Source organism: Arachis duranensis, chromosome 3 (assembly GCF_000817695.3).
Source record: "Arachis duranensis cultivar V14167 chromosome 3, aradu.V14167.gnm2.J7QH, whole genome shotgun sequence".
NCBI lineage: Eukaryota > Viridiplantae > Streptophyta > Magnoliopsida > Fabales > Fabaceae > Arachis > Arachis duranensis.
The window spans coordinates 97,331,872-97,354,356 of record NC_029774.3 but is presented as its reverse complement, the minus strand read 5'-3'; the positions used below and the strand labels follow the sequence as shown (position 1 = coordinate 97,354,356).

General features: G+C 35.5%; 1 protein-coding gene across 7 annotated transcripts; it reads left to right on the top strand.

Annotated features, from left to right (window-relative positions):
* The first annotated feature begins 11,855 nt into the window (after nt 1-11,855).
* Nucleotides 11,856-17,071, top strand: LOC107485203 (chlorophyll a-b binding protein CP26, chloroplastic). Of its 7 annotated transcripts, none has more exons than XM_052259558.1 (10): nt 11,856-12,293; nt 12,677-12,768; nt 13,371-13,536; nt 14,316-14,828; nt 15,139-15,227; nt 15,359-15,438; nt 15,548-15,874; nt 16,308-16,392; nt 16,491-16,541; nt 16,918-17,071. In XM_052259558.1, exons 7-10 carry the CDS (start codon nt 15,673-15,675, stop codon nt 17,048-17,050), a joined length of 471 nt encoding a protein of 156 aa, XP_052115518.1. In that variant the 5' UTR covers nt 11,856-12,293; nt 12,677-12,768; nt 13,371-13,536; nt 14,316-14,828; nt 15,139-15,227; nt 15,359-15,438; nt 15,548-15,672; the 3' UTR covers nt 17,051-17,071. The 7 variants fall into 7 exon arrangements, 5 of the variants coding, with proteins under 5 accessions (XP_052115518.1, XP_052115520.1, XP_052115519.1 ...); XM_052259560.1 differs by having other exon boundaries at nt 12,677-12,794; nt 15,147-15,227; XM_052259559.1 differs by having other exon boundaries at nt 12,677-12,794; nt 15,627-15,874.
* Nucleotides 17,072-22,485: the final 5,414 nt, after the last annotated feature.

Here is a 22,485-nt window from a genome sequence, read left to right as displayed (position 1 = left end):
ACCATACTGAGAACCTCTGGTTCTCATACCATATTCTGTTGTTGTTTTTCATATGCAAGTCGTAACCCACCTCAGTAAGTTACGTGATGGTGTAAGAGTGGAGGATCCTTATCATATTTTGGAGTCATTTTGGATATTTTGTTATAGTTCTCTCTATCTTTTGTACCTTCATTACTTTGTTGCCTTAAAGGCTTGACTATGAGAGATAAGTTGTATAAGTTGTTTGAACTCAAAACTCTGTTATGTCTGTATGTAACTAGTCAGCTTAAACTCCGCAAGTTGCGACTAGTATTTTATGACTATTATACTCATATATCTACATATATCTTGTGCCTTATTGTTTTTAGTTTCATGTGAATGTTTTACGCTTTTGTAACTCTATTTTTGAGCTTATTTCTTCATTTGGGCTTCTAGAATTACTATTTCTTTCTATATATATTATTGTATAAGCCTTAGAATTGTCGTGACCTTTAATTATCCTTTGCTTTACCACATGAGGTAAGGCTTAGGGTGTTACATGCCAGTAGTTTGTGGTTTGTAAAATCCACATCACATGCTTATTTTTTTTATCATGACTACCACTCTTTTTGGTTATCCTCTTCCCACTAATTTTTCTTGTCCAAGAGAACACATGCATCCTCATGCCACTTAAAACATTTTAATTTAGAAATTTGACAAATCTCTAAGTTTGGTGTTAGCAATTAAAGGAAAAACAAGGGCTTTGAAACGCAACAAGAATACAACAAGAAGAAAGCCCAAGACAATGATAGAGATGGAAAGTGGTAACCTTATACTTTCTAGTGGTTAGTCATGTATCTTACTCTCCTATCTTTTTTTCTTTTTCCATCATGTTTTCTCTGTGTTTTCTATTTTCTTTTTCTTTATGAGTGTTAGAACGTGTTTGCTTGTTTCTCCTGCAATATCCTTATGCAAAGAGAGTATCTAAATGAAAAGAATTGAAAAATAAATAGAAAGTTCAGATAATAAGGTGGTGGTTCTTAGAAGAGTGGATATATTTAATGGACCCGAGATATATGAATGAATCTTGTGAAAAAGGAGATAAAATCTCCAAAAGCAAAGCTCTAGGTAAATATTATGATAACTCAACATTTAGCCCTTTGAAGTAGTGGAACCAAAAAAAAGGTTTGGAAAGATAAAAAAGTCAAAAGCGATAAGGTTCTGAGCACCAATGACTAGAGGCCAGTTATGTGTCTGTGGTACTTGCGTGGAGAGACTTGGGTCAGTAAATCTGATGGGTCATCACCTGGTAACTTGGGCCAACTGGCCTGAGATTATCGATTGAAAACCTAGATTAAGAGTTGCCTTGAGACAAAGAATTTAGAGTCCAAATAGGCTCTAGGAATCTATGTCTGAATGAATAATTCCCTAGTTATGTGCTTTTGGTGTTGATTATGTTGAGGAGAGACTTGGGTGATTATATCCAAGGGATGCTTTATCACCTGGCAACTTCGGCCAACTACTCTAGGATTATCGATTGAAAACCTATTAAGAGCTTGGGCTGGCCTTCCTAACACTTTTGCTGGTGGTCTAAATGGCTCTTGGCCTGCCCTTACAGGTGCTGCAGATATAGGCACGGATGGGGTTGGTGCTACTGGTGATGTCTGAGAGCTTGTAAGAGGAAGTTGTTGTTGACAGATAGTAGAATTTGTGTTAGCCTACAAACAATTATGCACTTTCATAAGATTAACAATGATTAAAAAATTAGTCACAACATTTGAAATTTGCTCTCTACTGCTTGGTTTTTATTGGTTGTCTCAGGAGTGCTCTATTGCCCACCCCGAACAATGATAATGCAAGAATGTATCACATAGTTGTTATCATGGGTTTATAAGAACATAACTGGATAACTATGACCCTAACAAAAAATAAATTGTACAAAATAGTCCTTAAGAAAAATAAAAAAAGACAAATAAATCCTTTACTTTTTATCGAGGGAACAGATAAGTCCCTAGACATTACCTCTAGTTGAGGCATAGATTGAGACAATGTTAGCTTATCTTGTGTTTGGTTAGAATTTGTGCCACACTTTGCTCTCTTTGTCTTAGGTTTTTAATTGGGGTTCGAGGGTGTTCCTTTGTAGGTTTTAAAATTGTGCCCCTTCTCACTAAATTTGCTGCATGTTACTTTAAATATTTTCTTCACTTTATCACCTTGTATCATATCCTCAGTTGGGTCATTCTTTCTATTATGCACCTTAGGTCTCATAATTGGCCTTTTATTATTGGTAGATCTGGTTTGATTAGTCTAGTTCTGGTCCAGAATTCTTGAGATGGTACTAGTTGAATGCAGTGTCTATATGCTACACGAAATGAGCATAGCCATTTGTGGACATAATCCTCTGATTTATCATGCCTCTTATGGATAGCAGCAATTGCATGAATGGAAGGCATCCCTACATATGCATGACAAGGCAATATTAACACAAAACAGTTGGTGATAAATGATGATTACAAGTTGTTAAATCAATTAATATTGCTAGTTAATTTCCATCTAGTGCATGAGCATGTGTGCTTTATAAGATCAACATCAACCTTGGTGTTCCTTCAGCTGACCTCAAAACTTTTTCTATCATGGTCACCAATCCACTCAACACTCCATCTATTGCTTGGTTTGATCATTCGGTCAAGCGTCTTCTGCTACACAGGTGCAATCTTACCAGTGTATAGTGCCTAAAATGTAATGTGCATAGTCATCCGTCTCATCAGATAGCACCTCAACTCGCACATAGTTAGAATTGGCTTACATCGATACTTCTCACTTTTTGCATTCCATGATTTGCACATGTTGTTGGTCAGACTATCCACTTACGAACCATGACTAAAGTAGGCTTTCACCCATGCCCTTGGATCAAACCTAGTCAATTCCAGCATCTTGGTTGATCTTTTTTAGTTTCTCCATCATTTCTTCAAACTCTGAAGGAGTTGTACAATTTGCACACTCCCATATACTCTTTCTCACTTGCAAGTACTTGAATCAATTGACAAAGTTCTTCCATATATGATGGGGTGCATTTGGCATGACATCGTTTAATGCTCGTCTCAGTCCCTGCAACAAGTGTATAGACATTGATAGCAAATAACTAAAATATGAATACTTGTTTAACCAATCAATACATACACAATCATAGTAAGTTACATTTTGTTGATCGGTCATAAAATTCCATCCATGAAGTGATGAATTTCTTATGTCTTCTTCAGGCAAACTCAAGAACCATTTCCATGAATCCTTCGTCTCTGAGCCAATAGCCACATAGGCAATGATGTAGAAGTGTTTGTTTGTGTCTTGTCCCACAGTAGAAAGCAATTGTCTCCCAAAGTAGCCTTGATAAATCCAAATTTTGTGGTTTATATTGTGTTGAATTTGGTGGATTTTAAAAACTTATCTCACATTTATTCAATGAAATAGCATGATTTTGTAATTCTCCCTAAATTTGTGCTTAAGAGTGAAAACATGCTTTTTAGGCTTTTAAATTTCTAATTTTGATTGACTTTGATTCCACTCGATGCCTTGATATGTTTGTTGAGTGATTTCAGATTCATAAGGCAAGTATTGGATGGAAGAAGTGAAGAGAAAAGCATGCAAAGTGGAAAATTCATGAAGAAATGAGTATTTCGAAAACTCAAGGCCATGTGCACGCGTCATCCATGCGTAAGCGTGAGAAGGACATTCATGGCCATGCGTACATGTCACCCACACATACGCATGAGGAGGAAATTTGCCAGCGACGTGCACACATCGACAACGCGCACGCGTGACGTTGGTCACGTGACCTTATTAAAGTGAATACGCTGGGGGCGATTTCTGAGCCTTTCATGCCCAAGTCCAACTCATTTCTAAGGCTATTTCATGCAAAATTGAAGAGAGGACAAAAGAGGAGCAATTAGATTAGCTTAGGACCATGCTTTAGGTAGTTTCTAGAGAGAGAAGCTCCCTCTTCTCTTTAGAATTAGGTTAGAATTATGTTAATTTCTCTTAATTCTTGTTTTCATGTTGTTTTCTTTACAATTTCTTGTTCCTACATCTTTGTTCTCTTAGTTCTCTTGTTAATTTCCTTTTTATGTCTCTTTTATGTTGATGCACTCTTGTTGGATTTAGATTTTCTTTAATGTAATTTTATGTTTTCATTTCATTGATGTTTAATTGAGCTTTTATTGTTATTTTTTTATTTTGGGTAGTTATAGAATATATTATTCCTTGCAATTTACCATGCTTTGCTTTTATACCTTCCAAGTGTTTGACAAAATGCTTGGTTGGTTTTTAGAGTAGTTTTTGTGCATTTTTGGCTTAGAAGGAGAAATTAGGAAATCTTGAGTCATTAATACCAAATTTAGATTAGTGATCTAGAGTTGTTAGTTAATATTATTCCCATTGACTCTAATCTCTTGCTAATTCAATTAGTAAGTTAATTAGGACTTATGGATTGAGATTAACTAGTCTTATTTGACTTTTTCTCAATGTGAAGATAACATTATACCTTTTTCATATGTTGGAGATGACTTAATAGGATTAGCTATTGTTAATCATTGTACAATAATTAATGACTAGGATAGAAAGCCAATATTCTTAATCCTTACCATGAATGTCTCTCTTTAGTAATTGCTTTCTTTAGTTGTTTGTTTTATTTTCTTGTCATTTAATTTCTTGCACTTTTACCAACCCACCCCTTGGATACCATAACCAATAATATGCATACCTCACTGCAATTCTTTTAAGAAGACGACCCGAGACTAGTACTCTCAGTTATTTTTATTGGGTTGACCTTGTGACAACCAAAATTAAACTTTGATTTGAGGATTGATTGTCAGATTGGGCTATGCTCACAATGAAATTATTTTATTAAATTCCAACCGGTATAAATCCTCATTTCAAGTTTTTAGCGTCGTTGCCAGGGAATTGCAATGCGTGCTTGTTATCGGTTATTGTATATATGTTAATATTGTGAATAGCTTGATTTTGGTTTGTTTGCTAGTTTTTGTTAGTTGTAGCATCTTGTTTTTCTTGTTTCTTGTTAGTTTTTGTTTTCATTTTCTCTTGTTACTATGAATTCTTACCCCTTTGACTATGAGTTTGGTTCAAACTATGTTGTAGGAAATGGAAGCTTCAATGAGGATGTGCATCAAGGATTTAGGAATGAAAGGTGGGAGGAGCCTTAAGCATATAGACAACCTTCATGGCAACAACCTCCTCTGGTTTCTTATGGGTACAATCCAACTCTTAATGCATATCAACCTAATAGATGTGGTGACCCTCATTGTGGTTGTCAACTACAATCACCATATGCATATGACCCTCTTCCTCAATCCACACTTCAAGGATTTTGTTTATTTGTGGCAGTTTTTTCTCTTATTTGTGGAGGTTTATAACCCCTACCAAATGGTGTGTGGTGGTTTCTAAAACCCCAAAATTTGAGGTGCCACGAGGTCTTTTGTGGGGATTTTTAAAAACCTCCACAATCTATTTAGTAGGGGTTTTATATTAAAATTTTGTGGCAGTTCTTGGTCAATGTTTGGGCGGTTCAAAACCCCCACAAAAAGACTTCCATTTTAAAAATAACATCTATTATGTGGAGGTTTCAAATCTTCACAAACCTGTCAATATAACTTTTAAGAATTAATCTATATTATTATTACACTACTGATCATTTATTATTAAAAAGAAATATTTAAACAAAACATTAAAAATGTAGAAGAAAATTAAAATAAAAGAAATACTTTAAAACAAAATATAGTACACTACCATCATTTTTCAATCACATTAATTACAACTACAAAATATTAAAAATAACATGATAAAAATACAAAATATGTCCAAACTCTTGAACAATGAACATAACTAGATAAATGTATTTGCAAACAATGGAAATAGATATTGATTTCTAGCTATACTATTATCATCCAGAAAGAATAACAAACTAACAATGTAGTTAACAAGTCCTAATGTTTACACTAGTTATTGCAGTAGCTGTTAAAGCTAAAACATGAGTATTTAGGAATTTCTGTTACAATGAAGAGCCTTTCTTTTAATCTCTATAGCCATTACTCCAAACAACAATACCTATTCATGTTCAATGCATAGTACATCAAAATAAACCAAAAAAGAAAATGTCAATTTTCATCACATACCTTTTATCAAGTAGAGTTAAACCTTCTCCAAATAAAGAATCACCCATCCTCTGAAGCTCCTCCACCTTCATGTAGTAAAAATAATAGGTGTTTACAATAGCTTCCATATTGTGCAATATCCAATCAAGGGATGCACTAACAATATACATATCTGTGCCCCAATTGAAATGTCTACTTACCAATTTCATACCTAAGTGGTGGTAAATCTTTATCTTTGACATTTAGTTTAAGTTACTTTTTTCTCAAATTAGGTCCAGTAGTATACTTGTTTAAGATTTCTCTTAGTGTTCTAAAGTCTATAAAGAAAACTACTTCATATAAGAGAAATTATATCTATACCATTGCAACATACAAGTAGATGCTCGTCACCAACTGTTATTCTTATGAATGAATAATAATTTGAAAGCATATGGAACCGAGTATCTGAACAAGCATGCAAAAATTGTTTAAGAACCAGGGTTCTGTACTTTGCTTATATGAAGAGTGATGAGCGGATAATTTATACGCTTTTTGGCATTATTTTTACATAGTTTTTAGTATGATTTAGTTAGTTTTTAGTATATTTTTATTAGTTTTTAAGCAAAATTCACATTTATGGACTTTACTATGAGTTCGCATGTTTTTCTATGATTTCAGGTATTTTCTAGCTGAAATTGAAGGACATGAGCAAAAATCTAATTCAGAGGCTGACAAAGGACTGCTGATGCTGTTGGATTCTGACCTCCCTGCACTCGAAATAGGATTTTTGGACCTACAGAAGTCCAAATGGCGCGCTCTTAATTGCATTGGAAAGTAGACATCCAGGGCTTTCCAGCAATATATAATAGTACATACTTTGCTCGAGTTTAGATGACGCAAACTGGCATTTAACGCCAACTTTCTGCCTTATTCTGGCGTTAAACACCAAAAACAAGTTGCAAAGCAGAGTTAAACACCAAAAACAAGTTACAAACTGGTGTTTAACTCCAAGGAAGACCTCTACACGTGAAAGCTTCAATGCTCAGCCCAAGCACACACCAAGTGGGCCCAGAAGTTGATTTCTGCATCATTTACTCATTTTTGTAACCCTAGTAACTAGTTTAGTATAAATATAACTTTTTACTATTGTTTTATCTATCTTTGGATTATCTTTTGAACCTTTGATCACGTTTTGGAGGCTGGCCATTTGGCCATGCCTAGACCTTGCACGTATGTATTTTCAATGGTGGAGTTTCTACACACCATAGATTAAGGTGTGGAGCTCTGCTGTTCCTCGAGTATTAATGCAAAGTACTATTGTTCTTCTATTCAATTCATGCTTATTCCTATTCTAAGATATTCATTCGCACACAAGAACATGATGAATGTGATGATTATGTGACGCGTGATTGACAACCTCTTATGAACACCATTCTCACTTATGAACGCGTGATTGACAACCACTTCCGTTCTACATGAAGACAAGCTTGAATGTATATCTCTTGGATTCCTGGTCCATGCATTTGATTGCCTCTCTTGAAAACAGAGCCTTCAATTCCTTACGATTAGAGTCTTCGTGGTATACGCTAGAATCAATTGGTAGCATTCTTGAGATTTAGAAAGTCTAAACCTTGTCTGTGGTATTCCGAGTAGGATCTGGGATGGGATGACTGTGACGAGCTTCAAACTCGCGACTGTAGGGCATGGTGACAGACACAAAAGGATAGTAAATCCTATTCCTACACGATCGAGAACCGACAGATGATTAGCCCTATGTAAACCGTAAAGGACCTTTTTCACTGAGAGGACGGGAAGTAGCCATTGACAACGGTGACGCCCAACATACAGCTTGCCATGGAAAGGAGTATGAAGGATTGGATGAAGGCAGTAGGAAAGCAGAGATTCAGAAGGAACAACGCATCTCCATACGCTTACCTGAAATTCCCACTAATGAATTACATAAGTATCTCTATCTTTACTTTATGTTTTAATTATATTTTAATTATCAAAACTCCATAACCCATTTGAATCCGCCTGACTGAGATTTACAAGGTGACCTTAGCTTGCTTCAAACCGACAATCTCCGTGGGATCGACCCTTACTCACATAAGGTTTATTACTTGGACAACCCATTGCGCTTGCTGGTTAGTTGTGCGAAGTTGTGAAAAAGAGTGAGATTACAATTGTGCGTACCAAGTTGTTGGCGCTATTGTGTATCACAATTTTGTGCACCAAAGAGCAACACTCCGGACAAATGACTGAAACAACAAATAATTAAAACAATTAATAATTTTGTCCTAGCACAAACCTTGAGTAAAAGGAAAACTAGGAAAGGGAAAGAAGCAACATATCCTGCCATATAGACCAGTAGATTCAAATAAGGTGTCATTTCCAGCATAAAGAAGGCTTTGAAAGCAGGAAAACCATTTTTACCCGCAATTAGACCTTAATTAATAACCAAATTAACATATTGACATCCGTAAATTATATGATGCATGCTAAACAATTTTTTCTCATTTAGAAAAGGAGTGGGACCGGGTTTCCCTCAATACCATTTAGGAATGACTAGTAATGCTTATAGTGATTAATTTATTCAATTCCCTTAACCCCATCAGCAACCATTTTTATTAAATTGCTAATCTTTTGCTAACATTCACAGCAATAGCACTGCTCAGGCATTAGGATATTGAAAAAAAATTGTTGGAAGGGATAAAGAAGATCAAATTAGCACCGTTGATGCAAACAACCGGCCTGTGTGGAAGAGTCAGATCATCCCAGGCATAATCTGCATTTGATCCTGGTCCAAGAACCTCTGGCTCTAATAAACCCTGGAAATTTATCTAGTGATATGAGGGAAGCAAGTAGAAAATCAGTGAAAAATCAACTAGTGAAAAAATAATAGAAATATATAATTATTCCTCAACCTTTTGTCAAATCTATTATAAGCTATCGGAGCATACATCCACAAATCATTAGAGCTCAAAAGCTACATATATATATATATATATATATATATGTGTGTGTGTGTGTGTGTGTGTGTGTGAATTTCTAATGAGAATGAGAAACTAATGACAATTCAATTAAGTTTATGATAGGAATATTACCTTGATCTGTGTGTGTGTGTGTGTGTGTGAATTTCTAATGAGAATGAGAAACTAATGACAATTCAATTAAGTTTATGATAGGAATATTACCTTGATCTGTGTGTGTGTGTGTGTGTGTGAATTTCTAATGAGAATGAGAAACTAATGACAATTCAATTAAGTTTATGATAGGAATATTACCTTGATCTGTAGCTGCAAAAATTTCACGTAATGCACTGCTTCTTCTACCATTGTTCTTATATCAACTTGTGTATATAAATATAATATGGTCATCTAGTAAATGAAATCATATCCAAATCTCATCAAATTAAATGATTGATAAAATCACGTTTCTCATACGTAATATAAGATCAACCATATTAAGTATACATTAAAAATCAGTCATTAAATCAGATATTCGAATATAAAATACACATTAAAAATGAACGAAAACAACACATGATATTCTGAGTTTAGGTACAACTTTTTATATACAATATATGCACACATGAATACAAAACTGTTTTAATAATTATAATTACCTTTGTTTCATTGGGAATAAGACTCTGTAGAGTTCTTAGTCGCTCATTAATCCTCTCTCTTCTCCTCTGTAACATTCACAATTTATTACTGTTACATTCGGTTCTCACCTTATTCTTGATGATTGGAGAATTTTTAGCGAACCATGTGTCCTGCCTCTCAGATTGGCAGTGAGAGAAACATGAATTGATGAACAAAATATATATCCTTCTAGTACCATCAATCTGATCCCATGTGATATTTATCAATAGGAACCAATGCAGTAATAAACACATGCCATGATCAAAATAAAAGTAATGTCAATTTTAGTTTTCTACACATTGAAAATGCATGTACCACAAGAATCCACATCATGTATAGGCGTAAAAAATATTAAATAAACTTATTTCCTTAAATTTACTTTAACTTATATTTATTTTAAAAAATTAATGACTTGTACATGGTCTAATATTTTCTTATATTTAGATAATCTACTAAATTAACTATCTTTAATACACTCGTAACTCGTTATCTCTTAAATTCAACAAATTTTAGCTTTTTTAATAAAATTGTTAGTAGGATTTTACTCAAATAAAATTAGAAATAGTGTGTCCATGCCATCAATATTGGTTTAAGGATTTTAGTTTTCACGTTTGATGTATGGTGATATAAATATCTTTCACATGAAAAACAAGGTTTGGTACTTGTTGGTAGGAAGAAGGAAACTAGAAAGGTAAAGAGAGTAGAAAGGTAACTAGAACTACCTTGTCCTGCTCTTTGTTTGCCATCACTTCTTTCTTAATTTCTTTCCTTGCGCTCACTTCTTCCTTTATTCTTGATTCAACTTCTTCAGCCTAATCATATATGTATAATTGTTTTCTTTTAATATTCACTTAAAATGTACAAGAATATCATTTTTGAAACAAAATTTGAGGGTTTTATGTCACAAGTATAACTTTTAGTAAGAGTAAAAAATTTACTTTTGTAGGTTTTATTTTTAAGGACTTATTAATAAGTAATAAGATGAACATATCTATATTTATATACCAAAAGCAAATTAAAGTTAAGTTTAACCCAAACAAATAAATAAAAAGAACATATATGGCATCATAATGCTTTGGAATATTAGCATTACCCTACTATTGCATAAACATATTGCCCATTCTGCTTTTGTGCGCCTCTCTATTTGATCCTTGGCTACTTTCCTCTTCATTTGGATGGTCATTTGAGCTTCATTCAATTTATTTTGTAGGATCTCAATTTTTTTTTCTAACACTCTGAGTGGGTAGCAACGTTATTAGGCATAATCTTCTTCCACCATAAACCAAATCAATCTTCTTTTCAACCTTTCAATATAACAACTATAAATAAAATACATGTAAGAGTTCTTCAAAGGAGAAGAAAAAACAAGTAGAATATACAAGTATATTCATAATAATGAATTGGTAAACAATATAGTATGATAAAAAATACCAATAATTTACCAAGTGATGAGCGGATAATTTATACGCTTTTTGGCATTGTTTTTAGTATGTTTTTAGTATATTTTAGTTAGTTTTTATTATATTTTTATTAGTTTTTATTTAAAATTCACTTTTCTGGACTTTACTATGAGTTTGTGTGTTTTTCTGTGATTTCAAGTATTTTCTGGCTGAAATTGAGGGACCTGAGCAAAAATCTGATTCAGAGGCTGAAAAAGGACTGCAAATGCTGTTGGATTCTGACCTCCCTGCACTCACTACAAGAAAAAAGGCCTGTCGGCCCCTTTTTTTTCTTGCCACGCTTTTAAAGCTTGCCCAAAAGTGGTCTATCGATAGGCTTTTGTGAAGGTGGCCACTGATTTGTAATTTGGCCATGCTTTTTTTTGGCACGCTTCAAAAGCGTGGCCATAGAGGAAAATCGACACGCTTTTACGAGGGTGGCCACTGATTCATGATTTAGCCACCCTTTTTTTGCCACGCTTTAAAAACGTACTCATAGAGAGAAACAGGTACGCTTTTAAACCGTGGCTAGTTTGTCAGGATATACAGACACATTTTAAAGCGTGCCTATAACCATTAATTATTTGGGACCCTAAAAAAGCGTGACGATAGAATTCCCACTTAATTTAATTTCTCACTCAAACACTTAATTTCTGTATCAGAATACTCAAAGCAGCCCTCACTTAGAAGTGAGAACCCAAACTCTCGAATATCTCCATTACTCAACTAAGAACCCTAAACTTTCGTAGCCCTCTCTCAGTTTGCAGCCCTCTCAGCTCGCAGCCCTCTTCATCACCGAGAAGTGAGAATCCATCGTCATCTTTCAGGTCGTAGCCCGCTCTCAACTTGCAACCCTCTATCCTTCTCTTGCAACCCTTTATCCCTCTTTCGCAACTCTTGGAAACTTCAATCGGTGCTGCCTCCGTCGGTGCACCCTCCATCGGCGCGCCCTCTGTCGGCGTTCACTCTCACTCGCAAGGCCTCCATTGGCGCTCGCTCTCTCTCGCTCAAACCTTACCTCCGTCGATGCTGATTCAATCGTCGCTGCCTCTCCCTCAATCGCCGTTCCTCCCTCAATCGGTGCTCAACCCTCACCATAACACAAGAAGGTACGGATTTAAAGATTTAATCCCTTTTTGTTTCTCTGTTTCAACCCTCCACAAATTTCTCTATTTCAACCCACACCATAACGCTGATTAATGTTTTCTTTTCTTATATAATCATCTCTTGCAACTGTAATCACCTATCTTTTTGTTTTGTTTCTATTATGTGGTGAACTCTCTAGTTTGACTGCATTCGTGTGGGGAATGTGATGGATTGTCTATTTTATTATATGTGCTTTGCCTTACCATGACACGCATGCATTTGTTCGAATAGTATAAATACTTGATATAAGGTTTGAATGATATGATCATTTGTTATTTTGTTTGATTATGATGTAAATTGCTTATTGGAATGGTTTCTGATGTTTGTCTTCAATTTTTTGGTAAAGGAATACTAAATGGAGGTTTCTTGAGGGTGTGAGGGTCTCTGGTGCACTGCCACCTAGAACGGTCTTGGTGCAGCAGTGTATCTGTGATAAAGGTGTGTTGGAAGTTCTATGCAACTATGTGAGTGCTCAATTTGTTTTTGTTTTTGTATTTGATTTTTGTCTAATGGAATTGAATAGTTAGATAAAAGTTTCAATTACAAGCAGCTCCATCAAAGAAGTTTCAAACTTTCAACCTTCAAGACATGTAATAGGCTTATGTACTGCGGTTTGCATTTCATCAAAAGAAAATTATTTCCTAGCTTAAATGCTGTAATTTTGCAATAATCTGATGGTAGGAAGCTAAGCATTTGACCTGAATCAAATAAGTATCCTCTGTTCATACTCATTTTTTTTGGGGCCTGGATATATGTTTTTACTTTTTATCCTAATATGTTCTCTGCAGATATGATTTAGTATAGAGAGAGTTTTACTAATACAAAAGGGAAATGATTTTATAGAGAAAGTGAACTTCTATGTATTTAATGCCATTGGAAACTCAGATTTTATCTTTCCTATAAAAATTCTTCTGTTTTTGTATTCTTCACAAATGCCCTTTGTAAAACTGATAAAGATATAAATTCTATTAGCTGCTGTCTGGTATACCAATGTGTTTTCTAGTCCAAATTTTTAAGAGTTTGCTTAATTCATTTTTTAGGTTTCATGGGGAGAATCAAGTATGATTCAAGCTGAAAGGTTATTTTCCTGAACCCAAAGAACAAGGAAATGTTGCTGGAGAACTTCAAAGAACAGATTGCTTTGTCTGTGAGAAGCATCCAGTGGAGCTATGCAATATTCTGATCTACTTCATCTACCCAACTCAGGTACTAACTTCTAACTAACTGTTTCCTTGAATTTCAGTTCTGTTTTGTGATTTTTTTTCATTTTCTGTTTCTTGAATATGTGTTGTTTGTGAAAATACCTCAATGGACTTCGTATGACGAAACACATCATGACTTGTTTCTTCTTCTTCTCTAATATGAACAACTCAATACAATAGCTTCTTAGACAACACCACAATTCAATAATACTGCTATTCAAAATCAATTTCTTTCTATTCATGGTGCCCATTTAGTAGGGTGTTGAGTTGGGGGGAAGGATATTACAATAGAGACATTAAGACAAGGAAGACAAGTCAAGGAGTGGAACTCAATTCTGATCAGATAGGGTTTCAGCGGAGTGAGCAGCTTTGAGAGTTATACAAGTCCCTCAAAGCTATAGATGCCAGCCCTCAAATTAAGGTTGTTTTGTGTGTTGGGTTAAGTTTTCTTCAAACAAAAATGGTAGCTGTTTTTAGCATTGTTTTTTCCAATAGAATCTGAGTCTCCGGCAAGAGAAATAGAAAAAAAGATTTGAGAAAAAAAGGTTTTTCCATGAGCATTGGTTTTTTTTTTGCCTTTTGACTTTTCAGTATGAATCTAGCTAAATACATACTTTTTTTTCTTATCTTGACATAATTTACAGCAACTTCACCGATGCTCTCCCTTTGGTACGTGTTCTTCATGTGATTAGTTCAAATTGTAAATAATTAAAGGCCAAATATTCATGTTGGAGCTTAATGGGATGTGTGATTTTGATTTTTGATGTGTTGTTTCTGTTTCAGGTGAAGTACTACTCTGAGAATAACAAGAGGCTTATTCACTTCTCTACTTGTGAAGTTGCATTTATTCTGCCCTGCAGAGGTCAGTAACTCTTCATAACTTAATTGTTATCAGATCTCATTATCCTTCTTGTTGCTGCAGCTGTGTTATTAGAACTCCTTTTTTTATTTTTTACTTTTTATTTCGTATCTTATCTGAAATTGTTGGTTATAATGGCTTTCCAAAAGGATTTTATCGAAATGTTCAATCATAGGCATTTAGTTGACACTTTTCGAGACTATAAGTATCTGGGAACCCGAAACCGTGTTGATGGAACAGTTGTGGAGTAAGCAGCTCAATTATTTATCCATTATGCTTTCTTGTCCTTCTTTTCGTTTATAATAAAACTTATTTATGAACTTCTCATCATTTCCACTCTTATTCCACTGTCAAGGTACAAGTGGATGACTTTTGGAGAAGCAGGTACTGCACGGTCAGCTATAGGCTCTGGTCTGATTTATTATGGAATTCCAAAGGTTAATTCTGTAATATAGTCATGAACCTCAATTATTTATTTCAATACTTGGCATATATAATTACCTAACCACTGGTACGTGCATTTCCAGGAGCTTGCTCTCCCTTTTCTTTTTATTATTTTCTATTTTATAAAAGAAACACAAAATATTTCTTTTTACTATTTTTTCTTTGCACTAACATGGTGATTGTAGTTTCTTACCACCATCTGTAGTTGCTAATGATTTATAATTTTATTTATTCAAGAAGCATCATTTATGATTTCATTGCTAAGTACTTGTTACCACTTGCCTTTTTCTGCCTTGGATGTAGGGAAGCAGTAATCTTCAGCCCTTTAGCCACCAAAACCTGATGATGTTGCAACTGTTTGCTATACAAGTGGTACAACTGGAACCCCAAAGGTGAGTAGGTTCTTGCCAAATTACTATTTTTTGTTTATGGTAGATGTTGTGTGCATGAAATTCTTTCCTTGGTAATGGTCACTTTATAGAACATTCTTCATTTATCCTTCTGCTAAACAGATTCTCTTTAGGGGGCTGTCTTGACCCATGCAAACTTTATTGAAAATGTTGCTGGGACCACTATGGATGAAAAATTTGGCCCTTCTGATGTGTGAGTTCATTTTGAATGCCTACGTCATATTGTCCAGTAGTATTATTGTCATATTTTGGCTCATAAAATATTCTAAATGTTCTTGCTCTGGATTCCTTTTTATTTTCAGTTATATATCATATCTCCCTTTAGCACACATTTATGAGCTGACAAACCAAGTCATGCATGTACATTTTGATGAGACTCAGATCACACATCTGCCAAAAGAGGTCCAGAAGATATTGAGGTTAGAACATGGCTTCAATTGGGGTGTCAGAGATGCTTGGAAACCCCATCAAGTTGAGTGGTGCAACAAGGTCAGCACCATCAACTTCTAGCCCTGCCACCTTCGAGACTGTGGCTCTCTTTGGTAAGAAGAAGGCAGTACCACCTCCTCCTTCAAAGAAAGCTGCTACTGCTGTCACTCCTACCAATGATGAACTCGCCAAGTGGTATGGTAAGTGGTTGCTCCTATCTTCACATCCTTTCCTTCTTTTGTTCTTTACCATATGTAATCTAGTTACCAAAAAAACTTCAACATGAACTACTTTTTATTAAATTATAAGTATTCTTTAAGCGGAAATTCAGTATAGAATATGCAAATAAATTGAGAGAACCAAAGTAGCTAACAAGTCCATAGAGTATAGACATGGTTGTGTTCTTTTGACAATGTAATTTGTTGAAATATGGTAACCGAGAAAGGAAGAGAAGGAACTAACAAAGATTGACTTAGCAGTAAGAGGAGGGTAACTTATTGCTATAGCCTATAATCTCCTAATTAGTCCTAATTAAGTTCTTGTAATGAACTAACAAAGTTTTTTTTATATACTCTAGTTGTACAATTCAAGGTAGGAAACTAGTTTCTGATCATTGCTTCCATTTGGTGATAGGTCCTGACAGAAGGATCTTCTTGCCAGAGGGTCTCTTGGACCAATCCAAGATCCCACCATACTTGACTGGAGAAGTGCCCAGAGAGTATGTGGATTCTTCTGTATCTAGTTCCCTTTGAATCCTAAACATTGTGAAACTTTGACTTGTTTTGCTTAAATTTTCTTTGATATTTGTTGATGCAGCTATGGTTATGATCCTTTTGTTCTCAGCAAGAAGCCGGAGGACTTTGCCAAGTATGTCTTAACACTTTTTGTCAAACTTGATATATATCCTTTTGGTCACATTAGTTTACAAACTGCTTTAAATACATTTATTATTTGAAGTATACTAGTTGATCCCTTTTTTCTGATGTTAAATTGCTCTCTAGTATGCTTGGCAAGTAAATTCACTTTATTGAATGGGAATGATCATCTTTCTTATTCCAGAATTGGTTTCAAGTAGAAAATAAATGTATAAATGCATGCATTAAAAGATGAACAAAGAACTATATCTCTGTTCTCTCCTTGTTTAAGTGAATGCTCATTAGCTCAGGAGCTTGTGTTCAAAATTTTACTCGTAATTAATGAGACTGAGCTTATATTTATGCAGTATAATTGAATGGTTTTGTAGGATTCTGGCTGAAGTTGAAAACCTTGCTACTAATTGTAATGAGACTGAGCTTAAGTTGTATTGTTTCTGTATTTTTTTTCAATTTTTAGTTTTGGAATTCGAACTCAAGATTTATTTTGTATTTGAGTATTAGATTTTTAATGTATAAAACAATTATCGCAAAAATTATGTCACTAATTATTGTTTAATTTATGTTGTACTAAAAGTTGCATGCTATATTTGTAGGTTTAGTAATAAAAAAGGTTTGAAAATTTATATCTTGTAGGTAAAAATAACAAAAAGGATTTTTTTTAATTTTATAAAGCTATTGCCACGCTTTTAAAGTGTGGCCATATAACTGGCTATCGCCACGCTTTAAAGTGTAGCCATATCTTTCTCTATCAGCACGTTTTTAAAGAGTATCCAAAACAAACATTCTGGGACATTTTAAAAGCGTGGCGATATGTGCACTTTTTGGTACGCTTTTTAAGCGTACCTATAGGTTAAGATCTATGGCTATGCTTTTAAGCGTGGCAAGAAATGAAAGCGTGCCAACAAAAAAAGCATGCCGATAGAACCACAAAAGCGTGGCGATAGAGCAATCGGCACGCTGGCAGATGTGACCCTTTCAAAAGCGTGCCGAAAGTTCAAAAAGCGTGGCAAAAAGCTATCGGCACGTTTTTTTGCACTTTTCGGCACGCTTTTAAAGCGTGGCAGAAAGCTTATTTTCTTGTAGTGACTCGAAGTGGATTTTCTAGAGCTACAGAAGCCCAATTGACGCGCTCTCAATTGCGTTGGAAAGTAGACATCCTGGGCTTTTCAGAAATATATAATAGTCCATACTTTGCCCAAGAATTGATGACTCAAACCGGCGTTTCAAATCAGCTTCAGAATTCCCGGTGTTTAACGCCGGAACTGGCACAAAAGTTTGAGTTAAACGCCCAAATTGGCACAAAAGCTGGCGTTTAACACCAGAAAAAGTCTCTGCACATGAAAGCTTCAATGCTCAGCCCAAGCGCACACCAAGTGGACCCCGGAAGTGGATTTTTACGTCATTTACTCATTTCTGTATATCATAGGTTACTAGTTCACTATGACACAATACACGTTTCATATTGTATCTTCTATGGCATGAGTCTCTAAACCCCATGGTTGGGGGTGAGGAGCTCTGCTATGTCTTGATGGATTAATGCAATTACTACTGTTTTTCATTCAAACACGCTTGTTTCCATTCTAAGATATCACTTGCTCCTCAACTTGATGAATGTGATGATCCGTGACACTCATCATCATTCTCACCTATGAACGTGTGCCTGACAACCACTGTGTGCCTGACAACCACCTCCGTTCTACTTTAGATTGAGTGGATATCTCTTGGATTCTTTAGCCAGAATCTTCATGGTATAAGCTAGAATATATTGGCAGCCATTCTTGAGAATCCGGAAGGTCTAAACCTTGTCTGTGGTATTCTGAGTAGGATTCAGGGATTGAATGACTGTGACGAGCTTCAAACTCGCGATTGTGGGGCGTTAGTGACAGACGGAAAAGAATCACTGGATTCTATTCTGACATGATTGAGAACCGACAGATGAATAGCCGTGCTGTGACAGAGCGCGTTAAACATTTTCACTGAGAGGATGGGAGGTATCCATTGACAATGGTGAAACCCTACATACAGCTTGCCATGGAAGGAGCCTTGCGTGCATGAAGAAGATAGAGCATCTCCAAAACCTCAGCCTGTTCTCCATTACTGCAAAATAAGTATTTATTTCATGTTCTTCTACTTTTCACAATTAAACTTGAGAATTATTGATATCCTGACTATGAGTTACAAGATAACCATAGCTTGCTTCAAGCCGACAATATCCGTGGGATCCACCCTTACTTACGTAAGGTATTACTTGGACGACCCAGTGCACTTGCTGGTTAGTTGTGCGGAATTACAAAAGTGTGATTGCAATTTCATGCACCACCAAGCTCAAGAGCAACATCACCAAAAGCATTCCAGTTATTTAGATAAAACCTTGTTATTCTTTTATTTTTCTTTTTCCTTTGCACAATTATAAATTAAGAATGTTATCACATCACACACTAGAACAAATAGAAAGTGGATTCAAAATAACACCACATGCATTAAAAATGGTAAGAGAGATTGAGTTTCAAATTCTAATACCTTAACTATATAAAAAACTGAAATTAAAATTTCAAAAAGGATAGTTTCATAATACAATAATATGGAAGCATGTGTGTTACCTCTGTTCTTCCCCTTACTATTTGGATATTTGATGAACTGATGATTCCAACAACATGCTTCAAGAATACGCATCTCTTGTTCATGGACTCCATCAGCGTAACTTCCCATTCTATCCATTTCAATTGCAAAAACAGAGAAAAATCACAACTCATAAAAAAGGAACTGAATCTAATTACACAAGAAAAAAAAAGCAGCGAAAAATTCAACTGGACAAGCTATAGCCAAAATAACTCTGGGAAGACCAGCACCTATTCCAACGTCTACGAGGCTAAGATTTTCGTGTGACGGAGCACCACCGAAGCGCGTGTGGTAGCAATCCCTAAGAGGAGGGAGGATCGCGAGCGAGTCCTCGACGTGCCTCTCCATGACTTTGCCAGAATCTTTGACTGCTGTGAGATTCATGAGCTGTAATTGAAAATGCAAAAATTAAGTGTTAATGTAGTTGAAGAGTTGAAAGAATTGGAAAGTATGAATTGATGAAGTTATTGCATGTAGATGAAGAAGACAACACTTTCATGTAGAACCTTGATTGCGACAGCGACGAGGACATGAATGGCAGCAACGACGAGAATGGCAGCAGCGACGAGCTTACTTTTGCTCTGATCTCAGACGCTACAGTGAGCTTCATGGTGACAATGGCGAAGAGATGAATACGGTGGCGGCGAGTAGATCTAGGGTTTCGTTGGATCTCACTCTTCTTCCTCTTCTAATTTTTTAGACAAGTTTTGATTGGAGTGAAATTTGTTTGGGTCAGAGTAGGTTAAGAATTGATTATTTGTTTGAGCAATTGGGCTTCAAAATGTAAATTAGAATTAATCAATGGAGGTTTCATATTTTGCCATAAATATAATATGTTATGGAGGTTTTTTAAAACTTTCACAAAATAATTGCCATAAATAAGCAGAAATTTTGTAGTGGTAGTTTGTATATATAAAACTATGTAGTCACTTCACTTCTTCTATTTACTTCTTTTTCTCTTTCTATTTACTTCTTCTCCTATTAAAGTTATGTGAATTAACTCTATGCCCAATAATATCATGAATAAATCATCCATAATTACTAGAAATAATAGAAGAGTTTCAATGAAGAGAAAAAGAGACAAGACATTTGCACTAAGAAATGGTTAATTTGTATAACATATCTTTGTTGTTGTCATTATATATAGTTAATAATTTAGTTTTGTTCCTATTTTATCGTTTTCTAATTTTTTTATTTAGTTAATATATTACTTGAGTTATGATGACAACTCATCATATACCCATTTTTTCAAGCTAATTTCACTTGTTTCACTAGTTTTTATGCACTTTCTTGCATCCTAAGTAAGTAATTTGGAATGAAAATGCATAACTTCTTTAAATCAAACAACCACCATTAATTGATGCTAAATCATGAGGTTTGAGCTTAAATTAATTGATTTTTAATGAATTATAAACCTTATGAGTTTAGAGATACTTTGATTGGTTGTTTTGGTTTCTTATAGGTGAAGAAAGGAAGAAAAGAAGAAAAACGTGGCTTAAGAAGTGTGACCAAGAGATAAGAAGTATGGCTCATAGAAGGAGGAAGCAAACATTGCCCCCTCCACAAGGGCACACTGCCCTCCAGGAGAGCAACATAATGAATCAAGTCTTGAAAAGCAACATTGCCCTGCACACAACAAGGGCGGAGCATAATTTGATGCTAAGGATCAAAGAGAGCAAAAACTCTGCCCTGCCCTCCTCAAGAGCAATATCGGGCTTCACCCAAGAAAAATTCAAAGGAAATTGTTTCGTAATGCCTCCTATGGGTTTCGAACCCAAAGACAAAGAGGAAAAGAGTAGCGCTCAAGCACAATAAAATCTAGCAGAAAGTGGCTTGCTTTCATTCTCCATGAATCGAACACGGCACCATGAGGAAGTAAGGAACTAGGCGTGACTTTGGTGCCAAGAAAACCAAGGAAAAGAAGCAGTGTGCGCCTCCACCAAGTTTCAAACTTGGAACTTCACTTTTGGAAACATTACCCTGCCCTCCGCGAGGGCAGGGTAGCATTTTGTGGTGCACAGCCAGCGCACCAGATTGGCACACACCAAGGACTCTCGGCAGCAGCAGCACGCATGGGCAGCAGAATCTGGTGCACCAAAAAAACTCTGCCCTGCCCTCCACAAGGGCAGGGCAGCATCCTGCAGCATCGCACGCACCAACACGCACGCACCAATTCCTGCCCTCCACAAGGGCAGGGCAGCCTCCTGGAAGCCAATTTTTCATGGGCTAAAAATTGAATTAAAAATCCAATTTAATTCATTTCTTCACCAAATCAAAAGCCCATCCAAATCCCAAGATCCAAGAATAGAAAGTGTATAAATAGGAGATAGTTTGATGTAATTAGCACCTTTATTTTGAGCTTTGAACTTTTACTTTACTTTGAACTTTTGAACCTTCTTTTGAGTTTTGGAATTCTGAGACTGCACTGAGAGCTAGGCACTGAGATTTCAGAGAATTGGGGAGGAGAATTGATCTCTCTTCTTCCTCGTTCTTGCTTGAGCATTTTTACTTTTCTTGTTTGAGTCTTGGGTGTGAAGAATTGAGGAATTTCTGTCTCAATCTCCATTCAAGATCTCTTTAATTTCTCTTCTGCATAATTGAGTTCAATTACATTTCCTTTACTGCTTCTTATTTAATTTCTTGTTAATTGATTTGTGAACTTGGATCTGGGAAGGAAATTGAGATCTAGACTTTGCTATCGAGTCTCTAGAGTCCTGAGATCCCATTTTCCTTTTTGGTTCTTCTGTGAACCCCTGCTGCAATTTAATTTCATTTCCTGTTTGAATTCTAGTTATTTCCAATTCATCTTCTACTTTATTAATTGTTGCAATTTAATTTCCCTTGCTGAAATTCTGAATTCCCAATCCTCAACTCCCTTTTTCCATTCAAGCAATTTACATTTCTTGCATTTTAAGTTACTGCAATTTACATTTCTTGCACTTTAAGTTTCAGTCATTTAATTTCTTGTTTTTTTAGATTCAGCACCTTTACTTTTCGTTCTCTTTAATTTCTGCAATTCATCCCTCTCCCTTTACATTTCCTGTTATTTACTTACTGTTGGATACAAAATCACTCAACCAATACTTGATTCGCTTGACTAAATCAACCACTAAACTAAAATTTCTCAATCCTTCAATCCCTGTGGGATCGACCTCACTCCCGTGAGTTTTATTACTTGATGCGACTCGGTACACTTGCCGGTGAGTTTTGTGTTGGATCGTTTTCCACACATCAAGTTTTTGGTGCCGTTGCCGGGGATTGAAATTGATTGACAATGATTAAGTGAAGTGGAGGACTAGATTAAGCACTTTTTCTTT

Excerpts from the sequence above, each read along its gene's own strand:
- LOC107485203 (XM_052259558.1), top strand. The coding sequence starts at position 15,673 with ATGGCTTCAATTGGGGTGTCAGAGATGCTTGGAAACCCCATCAAGTTG. Across the intron at positions 15,875-16,307 it reads TGAACTCGCCAAGTGGTATG|GTCCTGACAGAAGGATCTTC; the intron begins GTAAGTGGTTGC and ends ATTTGGTGATAG. Across the intron at positions 16,393-16,490 it reads ACTGGAGAAGTGCCCAGAGA|CTATGGTTATGATCCTTTTG; the intron begins GTATGTGGATTC and ends TTGTTGATGCAG.